We start from the raw sequence: 25,770 nt of genomic DNA, 5'->3' as shown, positions 1-25,770 counted from the left end.
TTGCAAGCCTTCATATTTAGTCTTATGAGTTTGAAAACATTATTCTGAGAAGGGGTCCATAGGCTTCACCAAATCACCAAAAAGGTCCATGGCATGAAAAAGGTTAAGAACACCTGCTCCAAACAATAAGTCATTAACATCACAGGAAGAGAATATTTAATAGTGAAATATATGAAGCCGACTTCAACAATTACACATTTCAGAAAAGGTATATAAACTGTGCTTCAGAATTTAATTCTGCAAGCATTGGAAAATCCACACTAATGGTGCAATCTAGCTTCCCACAGAAGACTGCATCTTGTACTCTCAATCTTTTGTCTCTATCACTGTACCTATCTCCACCCCCAGGCTCTAGTCCAGAACAAGTGGTCAAGGAAAGAAAGATAATAAGGCACTCAAATTTGATGATATTCAAATGCACACGACATGTTTAGCAGCTGGAAACCTGGTGGGAGGGGCTCAAGAGCACACTGAGCTGGGTTGGCACACCTAGCATTTGAGGATGGTGGAAGGTGACCTAGCATCATACTTTAAAAATTTAGCCCAGGGCTCAGCCCTATGGCTAAGTGGTCAGAGTTCCACACACTCCGCTTCAGCAGCCTGGGTACACGGGTTCAGATCCCAGGTGTGGACCTAGTCCATTCACTAGCTATGCTGTGGAGGTGCCCCACGTGCAAAGTGGAGGAAGGTTGGCATGGATGTTGGTTCAGGGCTGGTCTTCCTTAGCAAAAGAATAAATAAGTTTAGCCCAACATGAAGTCTGGTAAGAAGCTTGGAATCCATGGAACAGCCTTCCCAGTTTGCTTGGCAACACTCAGATTGTGACCAGGTCCCACAGCCCAGTCCTAGGCCTACTGTCCAAACAAAATGTGGAGAAACAGAGAGCCTTATAGATAAGAGCTCAAAAATATACATGAAGTAAAATGAAAGGAAACAGGACTATTGGGCATTAAAAGCAACAACTCTGGGAAGGAAATGGCATTTCGCATTTCGATGTGGCTGGAGAAGTATGTAATTTAATAGATCTTAGAGGTTACCATAGAGCTAAGATATTGATGGCCTCTGGACTTGCCCCTCTGGTCTGTCCTCCACATTGTTGTCAAGTGAGTCATTCTAAAACACCATAACTCCCCTGCTTCAAACCTTTCCATGGCTTTCCACCGTGCTCCAGATCAAGTCCAAGTTTAACAAGGTCCTTTACTATCTGGTCCGTCCAGCCCCTCCTATTGCTAAGCTCCTGTCTGCTCCGACTCAGCCTGCCGAACAACCTGCGGCTCCTGGCCCTCTTGCCTCTAGGTCTGTGAGCACACTGTCCCCACTGCCTGGAACACTGCTCCCTTACGTTTGGCTTTCCCTTTTCCTCAGGTTCAAGCTTGGATATCACTTCTTCCCACAAGTTAGGGCCTTCTTTGTACTCCCATAGTACTCTGCGCTCAGCTGGTTACAGCAATGATCGCATTAATAATCGTCTGTCTCCTTCTTTAGAGTTCGAGCAACTGGACTGGGTCTTGTTTATTGCTGCAGGCCCATCACCTAGCATAGGGCCTGGCCCTCAGGCTCTCCAGTGGCTACTGAATGGGTGAACTGTGGGCCTACGTTAGGATATCTAGGCAAAACCACTGCCATGGGGGGGGGGGGCACTCAGCCAAGAATACTTTTAGATTGCTCCCAAGGTGAGGGGGTTTGATTAATTTTACCACGAAAGGTCTAGAAATCTCTAGACCAATGATGCCCAATATGTGGTTCTAAGATACTTAAGAGGCCACAAAAATTACAATGGAGCTATTTTATATAAAATCATCACGGAAATGGCACATTTATCTAAGATAAAGCCAGACAGACTAATAATAAGAAAGTCGTTTGCATTCGGCTAGAATATCGGCTCAGAGTAACAACACTAGGTTTCACATGCTCGCCAGTAGCTCAGATTGGCTGATGGTGCTACATAGGAATTTCCGAGACAAGATTACTAGATAAGATAATCTGGTGATTTCTGATTTACCAAAAAAAAAAAAAAAATCATAAAGAAAAGGTCTTCACGAAGTTTTGTGAAAAGATGGGGAATCTTGGGCCTAGATCATTCATCATGGTGATCACTACTGTCTTTGTGATTGCCTGAATTAGTATGTCTCTTAGGTCACCGACCTGAACCAAGAAAGACCTTAGGAGTGTAGGGGGTTTGAACCAGTGAATCGAGGGTCTTGAGACTTGCTTAGGATCAAGACAAGCTTCTCCAGAAGATACTTTTTGTGTGGTGGTAAAGAAGGCGATACCTGTCTCGTGGAAACTAGTGAAGTTGGGCCCATCCAAGACAGGCTACACTGCCACTTTAGAAGAGGGGCCTAGAGGCTCAGTTTTGTTGCTTTTGTTGGAATTTTCAAGTCAAATATTTTTATGCTGTATACATTTTTTTGGAGGAGTTGTCTTTTTTTAAAGCAAAATTCTTTTTGAAAGTGTCAGTCTGGTTTAATTATGCTACAAATAAAAAGAAGGCTGGACATAAATATTTGAGTGTCTATTAAATACCGAATGATTAGGTATTTCCACATATAAGGAATTGTCTCTTATAAACAGGAGGAGAAAGTTTGCCTAAACTTGGATCAAATCTTTCAAGGGGAGGGAGGGTACCTCATGGGTAACCCCTTTAGGGAAGCAGAGAACCAACCAAGGAAAGGTGGAGGGATACAGGACAACTCTGCTGTGGCTCCTTCTTACCCAGATACTCCTTCGTGTCGTTGTTCGGATGAGGGCCGCCTTTCCTGACGGCGGGCTCTCTGACTACACACCTGCAGCATTCTGCATCCTGCCTCAGTCTGCTTCACTGGGGGCGAACAGTTCAACGTGTAGGTGGTTAAGGGACGTTATGGACCACGGGTGGGAAATAGGACAACTGGGCCTTTTTTTAAGGTAACTCCAATCCATTCCTCATGTTTTGTAACTTTTCTCACAAAAAATAAGAACGAGACAACGACCGCTTGACCACAGCTGCTGAGTAATGGCCCCTCCCTTCCCCATCTGGACGTGTGCACATCCTTTCTCACCGGCTGTCCTCCAAACCCAGACAGACTCTTTTAAAAACTGAAACCTATATTTGGTGACCAAAGTCTTACTTGATTAGTTAACAACTGTACTTTCTTTTGATTCAGAGAAAGCTGACAAACAGGCTGTAAGGTAAGTGCGTGGCTCTTCAGTCAAGAAGCGCTACCGCAGCGGCCAGCGCGCCCCTTGAGTAAGGAAAGCAGGGGCTTGCAAAGCCACTTAACACTTCATGGTACGACGACACCGAGTCATGCTAAGATTCTGGGATACTATGCTACCTGGTATTGCGGTTATTTTAAAATCTGTATTATTGTGGGTAAAGGAATGGCAGTAACAATAGTTTTGCCAAACAAAATCTATACTGAATTCTGCATCAGAGTCTAATTCTTACAGTCAAAATGAAAAGTTTTCTCTGAAAATATCTTTAACTTATACTTGATATGCTTTTTAACAGAAAAATAGTGCTTTGGAAAGATGCATCCACCAAAAAAATCCATAGCCTGTGTAAAATAACATAAAATGCACTTCTGAGAGGATCATTTTTGCTTCAGTTTGTTCCTTGATTATCATATTATACAGCAATAAACAGACATAGAACAATTCATCCTTCTTTTCTAGGTTGCGTAGGGGTGAGAGGGACGATCTGGAAAATCAGGAGTATATTAACTCAAATTTCAGCACATAATTATTCAAATAAAATTTTAATGATTTCAGTTCAATACAACTGAAAATGTAGTGTCATTAAAGGGCATTTCTTGCTAAATTTCAAATTACAGGTTGTGGGCCATTTCTGAGCAGAAGCATCAAATCCTACTGAGTACTCAGCTTGCTAACTAAGGTGACTGACGGCATCACGGTAGGAGGTGGGGAAAAGCAAGGATCAGCTCACAGAATTTGGCTAAGAAAGCAAACAAACAAAAACAATGCAAACAATAATTAAAGTAGTTACAGATATTAGTAAAATAAAAATACAATCCCAAATATCCATCTCTTAAATTACTAGAAAAAAATTACAGATAAAGTTACAGCAAATACAGTCTTCACAGATTTGGGTAACTTTATTTGCACTTTATAGTGATTTTTAAGCCCTATATCCAATGAAACCATTTTAAAAAGCACTATGAGGAATGGAAATTTAGATGTCTATTACGCTTTTCTTTAAAAAAAAAAAGAAAGCTTAAATTTCTGAATGAGCAAGATTGACTTTTGTAGGTAGAGGCCCTGCTTCTTCATGATCTTCAGCTTTAGATCTGACAACCACAAGAGAAGCAGCTGGATATCTGTTTAGCTTTTGTTCATTCATAAATTCCAAGTCACCATAGATACTCAGCTTCTGCAAAAGAAAATCAACGCATATTAGCAATTTGGATAATTAGGAACCTCTCCGAGTAAATCTACAAATAATAATTTAATCTATGAATATTTGGTAACAAAAAATTCTATAAACATCCTCAAGAATGAAGAATGCCTACACTCAAAGTTTCATAGACATGTGATTCAGCTCCCGGTGGAGGGCCAAAGAAAACTCTTCCATATGTACCAACTCAAAATACTTAGAAGTACAACTGAGTATCAAGAATAATTGCTCGGGTTTAAATGGAGTTAGTGTGGTCATACCAAGAACACTGATTCTGGATGTCTGATGCCTTAAGTGATCAATTCCTTTAAGACCTTAGCGCTGTGACCAAGTGGTCAAGTGATCTGTGGAAAGTTTCTCTGTTACTAAATGTTTTAACTTAGTTAGAAAATATGTGCTATTTTATAAGGCTGTGAGTAGAAGAAAGAAGAAACACTTTAACAGTGAAAGAAAGGTCTTCACAAACATACAAAAGCTCCTCAAATTACTACTATGATATCCAAGAAGATACTAAAACAAAAGAATGAAAGCATAAAACAGAATCCACACAAATGTCATAAAACTCACTGGAGCATAATGGCAATTCTAATATCTTTTTTTTTTGAAGATTGGCACCTGAGCTAACAACTGTTGCCAATCTTATTTTTTTTTTCTTTTTTCTGCTTTTTCTCCCCACATCTTTCCAGTACATAGTTGTATATTTTAGTTGTGGGTCCTTCTAGTTGTGGCATGTGGGATGCTGCCTCAGAATGGCCTGATGAGTGGTGCCATGTCCGCGCCCAGGATCCGAACCGGCGAAACCCTGTGCTGCCGAAGCAGAGCGCGCGACCTTAACCACTCGGCCACAGGGCTGGCCCCTCTAATTTAATCTTTTGAAAGTAGGTCTGTTTAGATGTGGGTCTATCTCCTAAAGGCAGAAAAGCAAAGTGAAAAGTTTTTACTAAGAAATGGGATAGATTTTGCTGTTAACTCACATGGCAACAAATCTCTGAATTCATTAGCTAAAAACTGAAGTGCTGACATTACTGACAGGACAACTGACTAGATTATAAAGCAAGAACCACACAGAAGTACTTGATATTGGAAAGGCGCTTTTAAAAGATGTTGAATAAAGAGCAGCTTCCGGAGTTTAAGCACCTATCAGTACTGACTCCTGCTGCAACATGGACGAACCTTGAAAACTATGCCAAGTGAAAGAGGCCAGACACGAGGGTCATGCACTGGTTGTCTATGGCAGGCAGGGTGGTGGTGGTGCTTGGAAGGGAGGAGGGAGTGACTACTCATGAGTACATGTTTTCTTTTTGGGGTGAAGAAAACCTTCTAAAAGTGACTGTTGCGATGGCTGCTTCCTTGAACATGTTTCAGATGTGGTCTGCTGCCCACTGTTTCAAGGCAACAACTATCCTGCAACAGGGAGGCGGCTCTGTTACTCTGGAGAGGGGTCAGAAATAACTTATGTTCCAATAACAAAATCAATGAAAAGGCTTCACGAAAGCAAAGTTTTAAAGTGGCTTTTGGCCAAGAAAATCTGAATAATTATTGTAATGCTAAGTTCTCAGTTATTTTTATAGTAAACAAAGGAGAAAATAGCAGGGAAGGAGTATTTATACTGCAATATTTTTAAAAAAGAAACAAAACATTAATATGTATTAAAAATTGTTTATACTGAAAAGAAATCCACTAAAACGGCAATACAATAGTTCTGGATGACAGGATGAGTGACTTTTTCTGCTTCTGTATATGTACTTAACAAATTTCTACACTAAGTTTATAGTACTTTTATAATAAAAAATATAGTTGAAACACCATTACCTAGCCAAAGTGTGGTTTCACATACAAAGTAAAGCCTAAAAGCAGCGAATCCACATGGTTGTTTTCCACACATTTTTCTAGAAAATAAATGTCCTTAGAAAAGTATAGGCTCTTTGAGGGTGTGGCCATAATTTTAATTAAGAATAGGAAAAAGAGCTCTAGAGAGAGGCAAGAAAGTAACATCCACATGGCAGATATCTGGAGGGAACGTAACAGCAGCCAACAGGACTCCTCGTGGGGTCTCGACGCCTTGGGCTTTATGATCACAGGGGTCTGGGGAGCACATGTGGGGACAGTGAGGTGATCCTTACTTGCAAATAAGGGGAGAAAATTTCTCACAGAACTAAAACTATACAATCAAAACAAAATTTATCACAGCAGAGATAACATCTAAAAGGAAGAGAGAGATCAGGAGTCATCTGAAAGGGAGGGAAAGGTCCCCAGGTCTGTAGGATGTAATCAAAACCACAATGAGGCACTGACGTGTCTCAACACCCAAAGAAGAGGCTGCTTCCATAAGTCTAGCAAGGACTAAGAGAGAAAACACTACGAAATAGCCATCTGAGAACTATTTGGATCAGAGAGAGTTTGAACGTCCTGGCTCAAAAACATGAACCGTGCGGTCCTGGTGGTGTCTATCTTCCTAGTGTCCAACAGGGTACATGGGGACAAGCTCCTAAGATGAATCACACAATCAGCTCCCCTGTTTATGATTCCAGGATAATTAAAGAAACTTAAGGGTACTGGTTTTGGAATCAGACTATCTGGATTCAAATTATAGTTCTACCACTTACTGGTACATGACCCTGGGGCAATTATACTCTCTTGCTGTTTTCATAGGTAGAAAATGGGGATAATAACAGCAGCCATCTCACAGCGTTAGTGAAAGGACTAAATGAGCTAATTCATATAAAACACCTAAAAGAGTGCCTAGTAGGAAGTGCTCAACATTTGTCAGTAGGCCTGGGAACCAGAATCCAGGTTGTGGTGGATTTATCATGGTAAATTCCACCTGAGGCTAGCCACTCGGTCTTTCCTGGCAACAACCAGGCCAATCTCTATGTGTGTCTTTCTTTTACAAGGGGCATCCTAAGAGTAAGGAGAAGGAATTGGGCTAATGATACAAAAAGGAAGGAATGCAAAGTGCCACAGAGTGGGGGGTCAACAACGATTTATTACTATAGGTTTGTAGCTTAGGTGCCATGAGGATTTAGAGTGCGTGAGGTAGCTCAAAAGGAAGTAACAGGCAAAGGCAATCCTATGTAAGATGGGTAATTTCAGATTTATCAGGAACAATAAAATGATTAAAATATGGACATCGGAACTAAACAAGAACACAAGTAGCAAGAGGATGTCATCAGTACATTCTATGAGTTTCATAGAAATTTACCCATCCTTTAATACCTCCAGAATTCAAGATTCTTCTTAATCCAGTCCAGCTTTATCCATTTATCCATTTGGTTTAATTTCCTAACTGAAGTTCTTTTAATCAAGTCAGTTCCTTACGGTCCTTTCCTGATAGCTTATTCTTGTCTGTCTCCGGAAAAGCTGCTCACCCTCCTCTCTCTGCTAACCCATTCTTCAAAGTTTAGGTCAAGACCCTCATTATCTAAAAAGCCTCAGCTGACATCCCAGCACATAGTCTCCGCTCTCCTTAACACTTTATACATTTATTATTTGTGCCACTTAAACACCCTATCAACCACAGGAAAGATGGTATACAGGAAAAAACACAGGAGTTTTGAGTCAAAAGACATGAGCTTAAGCCCAACCTCAATACTTTCATAACTGTGCAGTCCTGGGAAGGCCACCCGGACTTTGTAAGCCTGTTCACTCATCTATAAAATGGATAATGAAAGCTGCTTTTGAGTACTGCCGGACATGTAAGATAAATGAAAATACTTCTTAAATTTTAAAGAACTATGTAACTGTTAGTTATTAACATTATCCTGTCCCAGTTTCCAGCTGCCTGTATCACGTACCATCTTAATAAAAAATATGAAATATAACATTATCTTAATCATTATTCATGTGTAAATCTTATATTAAAACATACCCTTATAGTCTATTAAGATAAAACTGCTGTTCAAATACCATGCTGGACACATACCAACTACTTATTGTTAGATTCTATTTTAATTTCTCTCTTCTTTTCTCTCTTTTAATATTGCACTTTGGAGGCACAAGAGGACTAAAGTTTATTTCAGTTGGATTTGATGTCAACAGACATTATTACTGTATATTTAGATATATAAATAACTTTCTTTCCTTGAAAGCCAGTTGGATCATCAAATTACAGCCTTGTCCCCAAATAAAATTCCTTTACTTTAACAGTTGAGTTTCTTGGGCCAGTTAAATTTTCATTACCAAGGAAGTCACAATAGTTTTCCATCTCACTCAGGGTTAGATACCAGAACACGGTAACTCAAAATCAAACACTCCCGCCTTGCTGCTTCTAAAGCAGCAATTACACCTTAACATTTGTGGCAATTAATTTACAATTTTAAGTGGTTCTACAAGTCTTCTTTCATATATATCACTTAGAAACTGATGTCAACAGGTTCTTTTCAGTCGCAAAGAACCTGGGAGAGAGAGACACTACTCAAACCAGCCAACATATATGTCACCATGGTAGGTAGCATCACAGAAAACTGGGAACAGCGATTCTTGTGCTGCAAAACTCTAATTTTCATGTGTGTGATTACCATCACCAAATCTTCTCTCACTCTATTAGTAGAGGGGCCTTGTTTTTCTAGTTAAACAAATAAGGCATTTAAAAGGTAAATCATGTGGCTCGGTCTTCAAATGGCCTGAGGGTTAGAATTCAACCTACCTCAGAGGGAACATACTGCTCCACAGCTGTAGCGACAGTTGCACAACAAATCCAGAGCAGTACCATCACCGAGAGGACAAGGGTCATGGTCAAAATCCACCCAGAGTTACTGAAAAAAATCAATAATTAGCCATGTTAAAATTTCATAATATAAGGAGATTCTTAATAACTAAAGGCCATCAACGTTATGTACTCATAACATATTGTAACAATACAATTAAAACTTCATGTGTGCTACCTTTAAAACTGTTTTTAAAAACATGCTTATAGAAGGAAATACTATAATAGCTATTATATTAGGGTGGCATGATGCTCCTTCCTCCACTTCTCATGTTTCTGTAATACGGCTATATCACCTTTATAATTAAAAAAATCAGACATACTGGCTTTCTGCTAAATGTAAAAAATTACAGCAAATTACTGCCAAGGGTATTTCTAAATTACCAAATGAGATAAGGCAAATGAAAGCATCCCATAAATTGCATACTGCAATACAAATGTCATATATTATTTTGCAAGGAATTATGATGATACTTGCTTTAAGAAAACCCAATATCTCAAAGAGTTATGGTATAGATGGGTAAATTATAAAATGATCATTTGTTTTATAAAAGAATTCACAATAGGCTTCCAGAAGTTCAACTTATGCAGAACATTTCAAATATTTAATTTGCCACAATTTACTTATATTTCAATTTACAAGAGCACATCTATTATGAGGTACTCTGTACCCACTATAGCATTTCTTAGTAAAGAGAGATTTTAATCATAAGAAAAATATAAGTATCTTAAGGTAGAAGGCCAGGTACAAGAATCAGCAACCGAGTTTTTCCATAATTGATCTATCATTTGCCAAACTATACATTAAGATTCCAAGAACAGGAAAAATCAACCTATTTTTAAATATTAAGAATCTAATTCTGAAAAACTCTGTAATTAATACAGGTAGTCCAATTTTCACATCTGTACTCATCCAACACTGCCTAATAAAAGATCTGTACTTACCACCATAACACATTCACTTGATGGTCTGCCAACACTTGAACATGCTAAGGAAAACCTATGCACAGTCCTTGTTTGTCTCCCAGCAAAAGAGGTGGACTTTGGAAAAAGCACTGCATCTAAAGGCAGGGAATGCCTATATGATGCTTTAAGTATTCTAATTTTTAAATTTTTTTTTCTTGTGCAATTTTTTTTTTTTTGAGGAAGATTAGCCCTGAGCTAACGTCTGCCACCAATCCTCCTCTTTTTGCTGAGGAAGACTGGCTCTGAGCTAACATCCGTGCCCATCTTCCTCCACTTTATATCTGGGACACCTGCTACAGCGTGGCTTGCTGAGTGGTGCCATGTCCGCATCCGGGATCCAAACCAGTGAACCCCAGGCTGCCGAAGTGGAACGTGTGAACTTAACCGCTGTGCCACCAGGCCAGCCCCATTAAGTATTCTAATTTAGAAAGATAATAGAGTACAAAATATTTTTAATGGAAAAACACCCCATTTACATATTCTAGCCCTAACCTGGGTACTAAGAAATTTCCTTCCATGAAATGTGAAGGATGTATTTGATATCTGGATTCTGGTAACAACTAGTTAGAGTCAATCTGCTGCTTCAACCTTCACAACAAAAGAATCCTACAGGTTCTCAACTATCTCCATTATTTTCTGTTCTGCTTGTCCACTGCCCTAGTTCAGGCCTCATAATTTCTTGCCTGGTTTACCGGAGCTCTCCAACCTGGTCCTCTACCCTTCACACAGAGGCTTCTTCCTGATACTTACATTTGATTACTTTCCTGCTCCTATTTAGTTCCTGTCTACCTGGTTTGGTCAAATCTCTGACTCTCCATACATATTAATGTACCTTACATATTCATTAGGAATGCAGCACAGCTAAAAAAAAATAAGCAAGTGTGATACAACTAGCAAAAATCTCTTCTCATGATTTAAGACTTATTTCTATCTCCTCTGTAAACCCTCCCTTTGAAACTTCTGACAGACTTAGGTATACTCCTTGTCTTCCTCATGAGAGGGGGGTGTGTGTGCGTGCACATGATATATAGCAATCACTATTGTGCTGTTCATTGTTTGCATGTCTGTCTCTACCACACAGACAGAACTCTATACAGGCAGAGATTGAACATCTTTTCTTAGGTCTCAAGTCCCTAAAACAGTGCCTGGTACCTAACAGACGCTCCAAAAAGAAATGGCAAGTGAAAGAAATGAGTGTGGCCTCAATTTCCATTGTAGAGGCCAAGAGTACCTCCATAACGCTATGTGGTATAACAACAAGGAGCACCGCAGTGAGAGTCAGAAGACCAGACTCCACTGACGAGCTGGGTGACCTGACAGTGGATGGATAACCTTGGGGACAGCTGATTCACCTCTCTGATCCACCTACTTATCACTGGGTACTCTTCTAAGAGTCGAATGAGATCACTGAAGGAAAAAAACATTTAAACAGGAATACTTTTTATTAAAATGTAGGATACTATTATAATAATTCATGTTTGTGCACAGAAACTTCTAAGGATTAAATCTCTAGTTATAAGGTTAGTTGTTCCCTAAATTAAACATTTACAAACTTACTTTTAAAATGTTAGAATTTAAACAACAACATAAAATACAACAAAATGTTAAAAGTCAGTAAGTCACCAAGAAGATGCTAGGTAGTGCAGTATTGACAATAAACTGTAACCTAAGATTAGGTGATTTCTTAGCTCTCATAAGACTATCAAACTGCAACAAAAATACTAAATACTGGAAAGAGAAAAATTGCCCCTTTTTTGCACAGGGTCAAAAGCAGATTTAGAAATGAAAGAAAGGGAAAGTCTAAAGTTAAATCCTCATTTTCTCACCCAGTCTTTAAAGACTTTGTTCAGTAAAATGTATTAATTTTTAGGTTTCAATATAACTGCTGATACCTGATAAAACCTGTTGAGAAATGATTTCTATCACAAGATGCTTCAGGAAGCGTGTAGTTGGACCACCGCGGTGTTACACTTGACACAGAACAGCCACTAGAGTAGACACACCGTGAGGGCTAGCACTTGTTTACCGTCGCTCTACTCAAGAGCTCAGCCTGGTATCTGACACAGAGTACAGAACTATTAATAAATGCAGTCGCCCACTGCCTTTCTCTTTGTTTTCTCTTCTTTTGGTGGAGGGGTTACAGGGTGAGGGCTCACCTCAGAACTTTTTGGAGGAGAAGCAAGCATACTTTGATAAAACCCTCATCACTCTCAGAAGACTCGATATGCCTTCCTAGGAGGGCAGAAGGTACCCATTAACTCTGCCTGCCCACTTTCCCCTGCCATCCTTAAGAATCTTTGGTTTGGAGTTGACACTCCTTAGCAGAGAACACAAAGCCCCCCTAATCTATAGCTCTTATCTACCTCCCCTAGACTCGTGTGTGGCCATACAGATAAAAACAAATATCTGACTCCCAAACCACTCAGACGTACTTTAAAGCTTAATTTAAATGTCTGGAGAAGCATATTTCTTAACATAAATCAAGGAATCCTAACAAGAACAAGAATGCTTTTATAATGTGAAAAAAAATACCCACTTCAGTTTTATTAAAGTACTATGTATATTACCTTTTAAACAAACTAAAATATCTGAAAGTAGAAGTTTGGTAGGAAAAAGGTAAAAATGTTTACTTTTGAGTAGCTAATATAATTTTAAAATAATAAAAAGGAATGCATCTCTGATACAAGCCAGATTTTATCTCCTAGACACATAAATAAAGAGGAATACATACAGAGAGAGGCATCTTAAAAAGCCATCACTTTCTCCATCTTCAAGATAGTCCCTGTGTGCTTGTGAACTTCTCATTTGCAGATCTGCTGAAATAACAAGGTACAAGTTTATGATATCCTATATTTCAAAAGCTAGTCTCAAATAACTACTTCTAGATACATACACTGTACAGATATCTGGTTGTTTTTATAAGTGTAATCTGATACACTTTATAATGAATGCAAGTTCCTCTGGCACATCCAAAACCAAATGGATTTCTACCATGTTATAGATTTCCTATTTTATTTTCAAATTCTTATTGACATTGATGCTTCTGTTTAATTACATGTGGGCCTGAATAATAGAATTTGTTTTATTCTATTCTAAAGTTAAAGGTGGTCTTATGTTACATGCTGTCATTATCCACCCACCAAAATAATTAGAAAGTTAATTAAATCAGTATCCAAAATAAGATATGAGCTAATATATTTTACAAGGTAAGCTCAGCTTTAGCTTGATGTTTTACATTCCTGTAAGTTAAAATTCACTTCTAGCATGGAAATAAAAATAGAATAGGAACTCACACTTTTGGGGTAGTTTGACTGTTTGGTTAGTTTACGGGGAAATATCAGAATATTTCATTAGTTCATACTGAAAACATCTCTCAAAGCCACCTAAATGTTCTTAGAATAGTGGTTCTCAAAGTGTGGCCCCCAGACCAGCAGCACCAACACAACCTGGGAACTTGTTAGAAATGAAAATTCTCAGGTCCTACCCCAGATCTAGTAAGTTGAAAACTTTGAAAGTGGGGCTCAGAAATCTGTTTTAACAAGCTTTCCAGATCCTAATGCATGTTAAAGTTTGAGAATCACTGTTCTCAAATTATTTGTTCACCTTCCATTAGTGTAAAAACAATCACACAACCAATTCTACCACAACCAGATTTGACTGCTAAGGTTTTTATCCCAAGCTACTTAAAATAAAACTTACAGGACATTTTGCTTAGTGACGAGTCTTTCAAATTTGTAGGCTCCTGCTCCAACTGTGGAGCATACTGGATTTCTGGCTTAGACTAAAACGATAAGGAAAGCAATTAAGTCATTTGTACTTCTTAAGCTTTTCTCAGTAGCGAGTTCTGTAACACATCATCTCTATAAAAATTCAAACTGAGAAAAAGCAACAAAAGTATGGTGTAAAAAATAAAACACATTAACCACAATATATTTTAATTGTACTTCCTAAACATCAGATCCAGTGCCTTGCAAAGAAACAGACAGATTTCTGGCATCATCAAATATTTAGCCAGTTTAACTTCCTGACAACATTAAAAAAGAAAAAAAGGACAAATTGTAATATACTGCATTAAATATCATACCCTGAAAAAATGAACTCTAATTCATTTTTGAATTAGATGAAAATTGATCAGGAATACTTTAGCAGACTGCCAACATTTTTGGCTAAACACATATTATCTCTATTTTTTCTCATCTGAAATATCCCATTCTTCTCTAAGTTTGAGCAATTCATAAATTACAGCTAAGCACTCCATACTTTACAGCTATAAAGCACTAGAGGAGGGTTTCTCCATCCTAGTTACACTCAAGCTGACACAGAGAGAGCAGCAGACCTAATCTCACTTCTAACCAGGAATGAGGGCTCCACTCTTGGGGTCAACTTAAGCTTTAACTTAAGTAGCTTTAGGACACAGAATTTATTCATGAATTTAAAGCAAGAAAATTCCTCCTGTATTTTACTTTTTATCAAATTAAGTACAGGGGACCCAAAGCTCAGGATAGTGCTAAAAATCACATACTTATTTGTCTTACAGTAAGCCATTCAATTAGCAATAATTGAAATGTTTAATTAAATTACTACCAGAGAGAAGACACTGCCACGATATAATTTGTTGGCTGGTGAATTTGAGGAATTCACCAAATTAAAAGGAAGACAGATGGTAGGGTGGTGTGTGAGCCCTGGAGCTCAGGGAGCCTGCATGTGAGGCCTAATTCTGCTAACTGGCAGGGTGACCTTAAACAAGTTAGGCTCTCAGTTTCCTCACCAATAAAATAGGGATAATATTGTAACCTCATGAAGGTGTTTGAACATTTGAGACAATGTATATAAACTCCTAGTACACAAAACCTTCAGGAAACAGCAGCTATTATTATCACATCGCATGGTAAATAATGAGGTAGGAGAAAGTTACCTCTCCAGGAGTCAGTATGCTTTTCGGCAAACTCTCTTACAAGATATATGAGGAAAAGCACTATGAACAACTAAAAAATTACATCATATTGCTTTTCTCTAATATCTATATGTGATATATTTACATACCACTATTTATATTCAAATTACGTATGTTAATTATCCTTCTCTCTCACATCTAGAGGTTTCATTTTATCAATTTAACCACTACAAAATGTAGAAGACTCAGAGTTCTTGTTAGATAAGGACCAATGGGCTTTAGACAGGCTTCTAACGGGCAGAAGGAAAGGTAAGTCACAGTGTCCTGACACCCAATGTTTTCATGTAGGCCAAATAAATAATTATTACTTGATGATAAATATTTCTAAGTGACTGAGTACATGGCTCTATGCCATTTAAGACATATACATTCATGGGGCAGGGCCGGTGGCTGAGTGGTTAAGTTCGTGTGCTCCGCTTCGGTGACTCAGGGTTTTGCCAGTTCCGATCCTGAGCGCAGACATAGCACCGCTCACCACACCATGTTGAGGTGGTGTCCCACATGCCACAAGTAGAGGGACCCACAAATAGAATATACAACTATGTAGTGGGGGGATTTGGGGAGAAAAAGCAGGAAAAACAAAAAGAAGACTGGCAACAGTTGTTAGCTCAGGTGCCAATCTTTAAAAAAGAAAGAAAGAAAGAAAAAAAGAAAGAAAAAAAGACATATACATTTAGAGTCAGCTCTGATGGCCTAGTGGTTAAAATTTGGTGCTCTCACTGCATCGGTGGTCTGGGTTCATTTCCCAGTCACAGAACCACACCACCCATGTGTCAGTTGTCATGCTGTGGTGGCGGCTCACATAGAAGACCTAGAACGACTTATAACCAGGATATACAACCATGCACTGGAGCTTTGGGAAGAAAAAAAAGACATATATTTATTGCTATTGGTATTTAGGTGAAACAATGAAGCACAGTCATTACCTGGAATATAACTATTTTTCCATCATCAGCTTGAAGATAAAAAGTCCATGAAGAGGTTATAAAGCTCTGTGCAGAGTCCATCATGTCACTCCAGAATGACCTTACCAGAGTTAGAGGGAAGAGGAGATGCATTTTTGGCATCAGGGACATGAGCTTAAAAAAAAATTAAATCAGAATAAATTATTTTTTATATATGTATATTCAAGAGAGCAACATAATCAAGATTCCCCAAATCCTTATTGGGACAGGATATAAACAATTAAGTGATCCAACTATAATCATGAACATTAGAGTAAACTCCTAGTTACCTATGCAAACTATGGTTAAAATCCCAGGGTACTTTAATTTGCCCCCAACACACTTATAAGCTACCTATCACCTCTATCAGAATAACAGGCTTCTGAATCAGGTCTAAAAATGTGGAAAATCAAGATTTGATTAAATAAGGATTAGCAAGGCCTCAAGAGGTAGGAGGCGGAAAGGACAAATCATACCATTCTCGTCTTTAACGCTTTCATGTAAAATAAACCATGCTGTACTGAACATCAATGAAAAAAGGAAGGGAAAAAAAACCAAAGGAATATATGCATAAAATGTGAGACATGTGACAACAGGGAAGGGTGAGGGGAATGTTTATGGGCTGAATATACATGGTAAGCTACTGATAAGATTTTAACATTACTTGGTATCATCTCCCCTGCAGTTCTGACTTGTTGATGTTTTTAGCAGCAATAGGCCCCTCCAGAGCACAAGTGTGGGAGACCATTTGCTGAACTCTAGAGATGGCTTTAGCTCTGCTATGTTTCAAAAGAGAGGTGTTATGGGGTAGTGAGAGCAGTTTTTAGAATCAAAAATCTGTACTCATGATCCAATTTTCCCACTCAATAGCTGTGAAATCCTTCATTGATTGATTCACTGAATAAGCCTTCACTGAGATTATAAATTTTAAGAGATCAGGGACCATGTGTGTTTTATTTGTCAATGTAGACTTGTATTTAATCTGTATAATCTACATATGACAGACGGGGAGAAGCAGCTAAACCAAACTGGGCTGAGAGGTGGTTAAGAAGGTGTCACAAAGGAAACAATACCTGCCCTGAGTCAAGAGGATTCACCAGGCAGATGGGGAGTATAAAGAACAGAGGCATGAAACAACACATTATATTATAAAAATTAAGAACTGTTCAGTATGTATACAATTAAGAGAGAAAAATGGCTCTTAAAAATTAGAAAATATGTTTAACATTACTCATAATAAGAGAAACACAAGTCAAAACTATAATAAAAGTGGTACATTGCCAGGGGCTCGAGGGAGGAGGAAAGGAGAATCACTGCTAATGGGTGTGGGATTTCTTTTGGGGTGATGAAGATGTTCTGGAATTAGGTACTGACAGCAGTTGCACAACTTTGTGAATATACCAGAAACTAGTGAACTGAATATTTTAGAAGGGTGAATTTTATAGCATGTGAATTATATCTCAATTTTAAAAATGGGTACAGATTCCATGGAGGGCAGTTTTGTTCTATTTCTCAAAATTAAAAATGTACATACCTCTTGACTCAGCAATTCTACTCCTACGATTTTATTCTATAATATAAATGTGCAAAATATGCAACATCATTTACAAATGAAAAAGATTAGAAACAACCTACATGCCCACAAATAAGGAACTGCTTAAATAATGATATATTCATACAATGGAATATTATGCCATGAAAAAAATAAGTAGATATTCTTTATGTATATTTACATTTTAAAAAAGAAAGAAAACATGTATCCCCGTGTATACATAAAATACCTCTGTACTGGTAACCCTGGCTACATTAACGGAGGAACTCTGAGAGGCTCAGAGATATAGGGGTAGGACTTTGCACTATATACCCTTTCACCTTTTGAGTTTTATACCATGTATTTCTTATGCAAAAGTTAATAAAATTGAGAAAGCTCCCAGTATGCCTGGAGTGCAGAGTCTGAGTGGTGGGGAATTCTAAGGGATGAGCTAGGAAAGTCAGGAGCCGGGCTGTGACTTACATCTGTGTGGAATGGGGAGCTGCTGAAGCACACAAGGTGGGGTGGCATGATGAGATCTCCACTTAGAAAATAAACACCTGGACACAACTAAAGCATGGACTAGAGGGGCTTAAAGTGGGAAAATACTTTGGAAGTTAGTTTAGCAATACAGATGAGAAATGATGATGATCTGAGTTAAGGCAATGGCACTGGGATGGGAAAAAAGGACTCTGAACCATCAATTTCTCTGAGCCTCAGGTTTTTCATATGCAAAACGGGGATAATACCATCACTGGACCGTGAGAAAATACAAAATAAGATTATGGATGTGCGCATGCCTTTTAACAGTGAAGCACTATATGAAAATAATTATTCAACTGACTTTTCTACTTGCAAACATATAATTTGTTTGCTGAAAACTAATTATAAAATACAACACTAAAATAGGATCCAGTGGGCGATAAACATTTCAACGTAAGTCAGTGCAATCTAAGCAGGCAATTTTGAAAGGCAGTATTATTTCGTACTTGTTCTTGTCTCAGTTCAGCAAACGGCAGCTGATTCTGGCAACCAAGGTGGCAAGCATATTGCTCATCAGATTGGGAATAAGCTTCTGTACACGCTGTAAGAGAAAAACAGTCAAATTAGAAGCGGGGATAAAGAGAGAAAGAAAAAGGGGGAGGATAGAAAAGAAGGGATTCGCATTTTATAAAGAAATTTCTTATACTTAAAAAGTGCTTCATTAATATGAATTTCCAAATTTGGTAATTGTAGCAAATATATTATTGTAATAAAACCCCATATCTTCTACTTCCCACAAGTCAAACGTTTCAGGTATAAATCTTTTGATTACACATTCAGGCTCTGGCTACATGATGACCTTCACATGAGGGGATCCTCAGAGTTAAGGCTTACATGGTGGAAAACACAATGGACTGGCATCCTTAAGGTTTGGCTCCATCATTTGCTGGCTGTGTATGTGACTGGTGCTGAGCTGTTTAACCTCTGTTGACTACTGATTTTTATATGTCTAAAATGGAGATGCTGCCCCCTACATCACGGGGTTGAACGAAATAATATATTTTAGTGATTTACATAAATGATATTACTGTTAACTGGATCACTGAGTTGAGGAGCAAGGGTATTCACATGCAAGGAAAAATAAAGCAATCAGTATGACACCCTAGATCTCTGAGAAAACTGAACTTAAAAAACGTTCTACAGCAAGATTCTGAAGTTGAAACGGGTTTCTACCAGATATAGTTTCTCCAGTTAGTCCACTAGAGCCGTTTCTCTCTTGTGATACAATACTTCATCACTATAACAATTTTGTTTTTCTTTCCAACCCAGTCATGCATTTGTAGTATACTTCCAGAAGGTGCTAGATAATAAACTGAACAGAATTATATACATATGAAGATGGCCAGTTAGGAGACTGAGCCACAAAAAAATAAGGTTATATCATAGAGGCTGGATGTGAGTCACGGCATAGTGACAGAAAGGCACCTCCGGCTACACTGAATAAACAGTGTAATGTAATGAATAGAGAAAATTCCTTCATAGTTCTTTAGAAAGTTAAATGTCAATTTTGTCCTGATTACAGATTTCTTTTATTAAACACATCTCTTTCAGCAAAAGGTAAGAACAGTGCTTTAAGGGATGACAAAGACTCTGGTTATGTCTTTTACTGGCATGACCCACAAAGAATACACTATTACATTCTGAGTCAAAGGCCTGATTCAGTACAAACTCGGAGCCACGTCAACTGGCCTATGATTGAAAGGCTTAGGAAAATTCTACTATCCATCGAAAAGGTAGTGATGAATTATGAGAAGGGTAATTACCAGTGCATTTGTCTAAATCAAATGCTTGGTTAAACAAAGGTGTCCTATCCATAGCACAAAATAAATATTGTCTCAACAAACAGATGAAATTTAAAGCCCACGAAATTTCTAGCAGCAGCCCTAAAACTCTAACTTCATAATAATTAAAATATGCCGGATGACTAAACAGTATGCTTGTCATTTTCTGAGGAAAATACGTAAAAAGCATAACACAATTCAAAGAAAACACCAATGTTATATACTGCTGACATCATTAGCATAGCACCTTACCAGATTCACATTCCGATTTGGTCCGATTTAAGTCAGTTCCATCATCCACAAACTGACAAATTGAAAACAGTCTGCAACCTCTCTGACATGCGTACAATTCCTCTTCCTAGGGAGTCCAAGAACAGGGAGGATTACCAAAAAATAACATTTTTCCCTCATGGGAATAAAAAGTCAAAAAGAAAGCAAAGTTAGTAGGGTTTATTATAAGCTGTCCAATAAAAGTTTTATAAGTGACAGAAAGAAAAATGATAGGAGCCACGTAATACCCAAGATCTTTGCCACATAAAGAGGTTTCAGCTTCTTATTTTAAAAGTGATACTTAAGAAAGACGCCTAATGAATAAAAACATCACCCTTTCCCCATATTCCAGGCTCATATTTTGTGGGGAAAAAATTTAAAATAAAAATACATAATCAGAACTTTAAAAGAGGTAGAAATGAGTAAGCAAGTACCTCAGGACCAAGAGCACACTTTTGCCACATGAATATTTATACAAATCATCAGGCTTATCAGGAAAAGTATCATGACTTGCTTTACATGGCAAATATTGCCATAAAGACCCCCACAAAGTGAGGTACACATCTATAAAAACGCTCACATGAAAGGATTTTTAAAACTTGGCTTACGTAAGCTGTAAACACAAATAAGAGCAACAGTGTGATGTATGGGAAAGGCCACTGGAATCAGCCAGACCTGGATTAGGACCTTTTAGGTGAGAGATCCTGAACAAATTACTTTATCTATCTAAATTTCCATTTTCTCATCATAAAAGGAGATAATAGTTACAATAAATTATCTCCAAACTCCAAATGCTGGAAGACAGCTACTCCTAGCACAGTGCCTGGGACATAGAAGGTGCTCAACAAATAGTAGTAGTGTTAATCACAATAATAGATTTTTAAAACAGAAAACAACTGTTATAGGCATCATCGTACATGTAAAGGAGCTCAAGATAGAACAGATTCTTCATTCCCGGGAAATGTGAACTCCTTAGTAAGACTAATGACAATGTCTTCCACAGGCTTTTCTTCCACGAAATATGTGTAAGTAGTTGAAACAAACCAGTACATGTGGGAAAGCCCCCTCAACTTACTGTGTGATCCACTGTGTACAAACTGGCAGGCACCTAATAAGGACGGAAACAGCATGTGCACACACCAGTTAGCAACCAACGGAACACAAAGGTACTCACTGCTTTCCAGCAGAAGGATTACCAAAATTTATGCAGCAGCAACAATCCACTAAGAAGAGGTGGCTGCAGTCTAATATTAAACAGGCTTTATTATACAACTTAAAGTAGCACATTTTTGGACCTCAGTTCGTTGCAGTTATTGTTAAGGTGAAATTGAAAGAATTTCAACAATCATGATAAATTTCATACCCAAATAGCTTTTGCAGGCTTTGTAAAACAGGGGAAGAATTCTCTTGTGTCTTTGGAGCACCACATATTTCCTTATATTGCACAGAGGAAGCATCAGCTCATTAGTATGAGGTACCTGCATGCCATTTCATTTCCAGACATGTTTTCTTTGTTAAGCCTGCTCAATAAGCCCTCCTGTACCACTTTCAGAAGAGAGTATGGCATGAAGAGCCTAGGTTCAGGAATCAGTCCTGGTTTGAAGCTGAGCCTCACTACTTATTCTTCACAACCTTGGGCAAGTGACTTAATCTCTCTTTGCCTCAGTTTCCTTAGTTGTAAAACAGGGATAAGACTCTTACATCAATTTTGAATATGATGAGGATTATACATTTTATATCCACAATATCATTAATATTATGCTATACTATCTAATAAATAGACATAGATTAATAACACACTTAATGAGCACCCACAATGTGCCAGGTATCCTGCTAACACTTACTGTATTATACAACACTGGGCACAGAGTAGGCACTCAACTGGTAGCTATTAAGAATCATATCCTGGGGCCGGCCCCATGGCCGAGCGGTTGAGTTTGCGCACTCCGCTTCGGTGGCCCAGAGCTTCACCAGTTTGGATCCTGGGTGTGGGCATGGCACCACTCATCTGGCCATGCTGGGGCAGCATCCCACATGCCACAGCTGGAGGGACCCACAACTAAAAATACACAACTATGTACTGGGGGTTTTGGGGAGAAAAAGGAAAAATAAAATCATCTTAAAAAAAAAAAGAACCATATCCTTACTCCAAGTGTTTCATGTTCTAGATAATATTATTATTCCAAGAAAAATTTCAAGACCTATGGGTATCCCAAATGACTGGCAAGCTTACATAAAATTATCTCCTCTGATTTAGAGCACAAGGAGGTAGAGCTCCCCACCAAACTGAATACCAGCTAAATAATTAGAAAGAACTTCAATGACACTATCTATAGATTTTATATGCATTTTCTTATCCTGAGCTAAGCTAAGCTAACTGTTCTCTCAATATTTAGCATTACTACACTATACATATCAAACTGGCTTTATGACATGTAGTATAAAAATAACTTTCCGGGGGCTGGCCCCGTGGCCAAGTGGTTAAGTCTGTGTGCTCCGCTGCAGGCGGCCCAGTGTTTCGTTGGTTCGAATCCTGGGCACGGACATGGCACTGCTCATCAAACCACGCTGAGGCAGCGTCCCACATGCTACAACTAGAAGGACCCACAACGAGGAATATACAACTATGTACTGGGGGGCTTTGGGGAGAAAAAGGAAAAAATAAAATCTTTAAAAAAAAAATAAATAACTTTCTGTTGCCATGTGTTGGGTGCTGTGTTAAGAGCGCCACATATATTATCTTTAATCTTCACACTAGCTCCGCAAGATGTGAGGAGTTTTTGTTTTTGTTTTTTTACAGCTGACAAAAGGAAGTTACAAGAAGTTAAGTGATCAGCAAGGATACACAGATAGTAAAAGTGGAGCTGGGAACGGAACCCAGGTTTGCATGGTGCCAGAGCCCACATTCTGTTAAAAAATGACCAGGCTGGCTCTAACTAGCTTTATTATTAGAATTACCTATGTGTCTTGTATTTGTATTTGGACCTAGACAAATTATGCAATTGCACTTTTGAGGAATGTTAAAGGGTAAAATATAATAATTTTTAAATAACTACTTACAACAAGGTAAAGTATTCTACTTTCTTGCAACAAATAATTAATTCTGAAAAAGTCATTAAAACGAGATTTCTATCTCCCAGTTACAAATATCAGACCAAGAGAAGCTGAGTTTGTAAATTCATCTAATTTCTTACAACACACACTGCTTTTTCCTAAACTGTAAAGCACAATAATTTGGAGGAGGGCCACCAGAAAACACTAAATTAATTTTTTTTTTGAGGAAGATTAGCCCTGAGCTAACTGCTACCAATCCTCCTATTTTCGCTGAGGAAGACTGGCTCTGAGCTAACATCTGTGCCCATCTTCCTCTACTTTATACATGGGACACCTACCACAGCATGGCTGCCAAGTGGTGCCAGGTCCACACCCAGGATCTGAACAGGTGAACCCTGGGGTGCTGAAGCGGAACGTGCGCGCTTAACCACGGCACCTTAACCACTGTGCCACCGGGTCAGCCCCTAAAGTAAATACTTTTAATCAACTTTATTTCTGTCAACAGAAAGTAGACAGTTAATAAATTTTAAGTCCAGGACATACAGGGAGTCAGATGATTTAGGTTCCTGGTGAGAAAAGCTTTAATGAATAAAAAGACTTACAGATATCACATCAATTGTTAGAAAATAGTGGATATTATCAAAGTATCTAAAGTTTCCAGAAGTGTTTATCCTTTAGAATTGTTTATTCTCCCAGCATTCTGGTTCATACTACAAGTTTGCTAGAAAATCTCAAAAAAGTAAAAACAACAACAACAACAGCAACAAAGACCCACAACCAAACACTAGAAACGATACAAAATAAATCTCTGTCCAATTCCAGGCCAAATCAATATTAATGAGTTTCCTCATGCAATCCTCTTAATGATGAAAGTTTATAAGAAAACAAGAAAATAATGTATTTAGGGACAGTATACACTGATTTAAGTCTGGAAGCCGTAATTTCTCATTTCTCTCTCTTGATTGCTACATTATTTGAAAACTCCACACTTCCTCTTGAAAATTGGTAATCCTCAGGCAACGGAAAATCCAGCAGTAAACAGACACACGGGAAGTGACAGCATTTAGAACTTTTCATTTCAAAGACCTGAAAGTACTTGCCAATAAGGAACACCTTAAACTTCACTGGACCTGCCCTCGGAGTCACTTTGTAGTTTGAGGGAACAAAGAGCGCTAGCCACACAGTTAAGCAAACAGCATAGAGGAGACGAAGAAAAAACAAGGAGAAGACGACCAGCAACATCAGCAAAAGCTCTTAGAAAGGAAGGCAGCGGGGGAGGGAGGGGTATACCCAAATTATATATGGGCAAGGGCGGAGGAGTGACCAGCAATTTAGAATGTTGAGTAAACAGAGTTCTGGAGAAGCTGAAAAACAACTTGAGACGTGGAATGGAATTAAAGGAAAAGCAGCGCCAGGGGGCCGGGGGTCGGGGTGACCGGGCAGAGTGAAAGTGTCACTCCTCTCCATAAACTGCGGGACCCCCCCCATCCGCGGGGCAATCTCATTTTTTCACCCACTCCACGAATTCCCTGTCTTCTGCACTGAACGGTACGTTCTCTGAACGCTGAAACCTACTGCTGCTTCTGTAAGCCACCGCAGTCCCAGCGGCAGCGCCCTGCCCACACTAACAACACGGGCGGAGAGCCCTCCCCGGCCGTCTCACAACTCCTGGGGCTGCCGCCACCCATCTCAGACCGCAGTGGGGCTGTCTGCTCGTCTGACACCCAACACACTGCTCCCGGCCCAGAGAGGCGCTCAGGAACCAGGCCTTATGAACTACCCTTTCGAGAGCTGGCGTTTCTGCCCCTGCCCCTCGCCGTCCCTTAGGTTCCCTGAAGGTGAGGACTCCGCATTAAACATCCGTATTCTCCTCCCCCTCGGAGTTCTCGTCTCCCCTGCAACCCCGCAAGCTCCCGAAGGAAAGGGGTCGTGTCTTCCTTCTCTTGTGTCTCCCAGCCTATTACGGGGTAGGTGCCGCACAAACTTCCGGTAATGACAGCTGGAGCGGGGGGCCGGTAGGACGAGGGAAGAAAACAGGCGCTCCGCAGGTGGGAGACAGCGGCTGAAAGGTGGGTTCCACGGCCGGGTGCCCGGGGTCGACAGAGGCGCTAGCGGAGAGGCGGGAGGCCAGGGAGGGGTGGCAGCCCGTTTCGGATGGACCCTACCTTGGGGTAGGTGTGCAAGGGGTAGGTCAACTGACAGGCCCGGTGGCAGGACGCCGTATCTCCCAAGACCGAGTCAAACGCTTCGGCCGATGCGGTTCCCGAGCCTCTGGCCAGGGCCATGGTCAGCAGCAGCAGCGGCGGGAGCCCCAGTTGGGCCCTGACCCAGAGGCTCCCCTTCGGCGCCGCCATTTTGTTTCCCTCTGTCACAACAGCTCAGCTTGTTGCCGTTTTTTCAGGGTTTCCTCCTCCTTCCAGAGCCAGCCCCCTTTCCGACCCACGGGCCGCAGCTTCCGCCTCCGCCGTCTCCTCAGCTCCGCCCTGACCCGCCCCAAACTGCGGCCTCCCACCCGCCGGTCTGGGTCTACGAACTTCTCCCAGGTTAGCGAGAGGAGGTGGATCCAGCCATCGCGAGTATTAGCGCGAACCAGCGCCCCTGACGCCTTCCCTCCGCGAGGCACGCT

General features: G+C 39.6%; 2 protein-coding genes across 6 annotated transcripts in view; one reads left to right on the top strand and one right to left on the bottom strand.

Moving 5' to 3' along the window:
- Positions 1-3,724: 3,724 nt before the first annotated feature.
- TMEM59 (transmembrane protein 59) lies at positions 3,725-25,636 on the bottom strand. Of its 2 annotated transcripts, none has more exons than XM_046660483.1 (8): positions 25,310-25,636; positions 20,073-20,178; positions 18,486-18,580; positions 15,948-16,100; positions 13,767-13,848; positions 12,799-12,883; positions 9,042-9,150; positions 3,725-4,372 (listed from the first exon to the last, which is right to left on the bottom strand). In XM_046660483.1, exons 1-8 carry the CDS (start codon positions 25,496-25,498, stop codon positions 4,217-4,219), a joined length of 975 nt encoding a protein of 324 aa, XP_046516439.1. In that variant the 5' UTR covers positions 25,499-25,636; the 3' UTR covers positions 3,725-4,216. The 2 variants fall into 2 exon arrangements, with proteins under 2 accessions (XP_046516439.1, XP_046516440.1); XM_046660484.1 differs by having other exon boundaries at positions 12,799-12,880.
- TCEANC2 (transcription elongation factor A N-terminal and central domain containing 2) overlaps positions 23,609-25,770 on the top strand; it is a 46,832-nt gene continuing 44,670 nt past the window's right edge. The window contains exon 1 of one of the 4 annotated variants that reach the window (XM_046660488.1): positions 23,609-24,692. The gene's annotated coding sequence lies outside the window, so the exon portion shown is untranslated. The other 3 variants (XM_046660489.1, XM_046660487.1, XM_046660486.1) reach the window with 3 other exon arrangements.

The sequence above is a fragment of the Equus quagga genome, chromosome 5 (genome assembly GCF_021613505.1).
Source record: "Equus quagga isolate Etosha38 chromosome 5, UCLA_HA_Equagga_1.0, whole genome shotgun sequence".
NCBI classification, from domain to species: domain Eukaryota; kingdom Metazoa; phylum Chordata; class Mammalia; order Perissodactyla; family Equidae; genus Equus; species Equus quagga.
The sequence above is the reverse complement of the archived record's forward strand: the minus strand, read 5'-3'. Positions and strand labels throughout refer to the sequence as shown.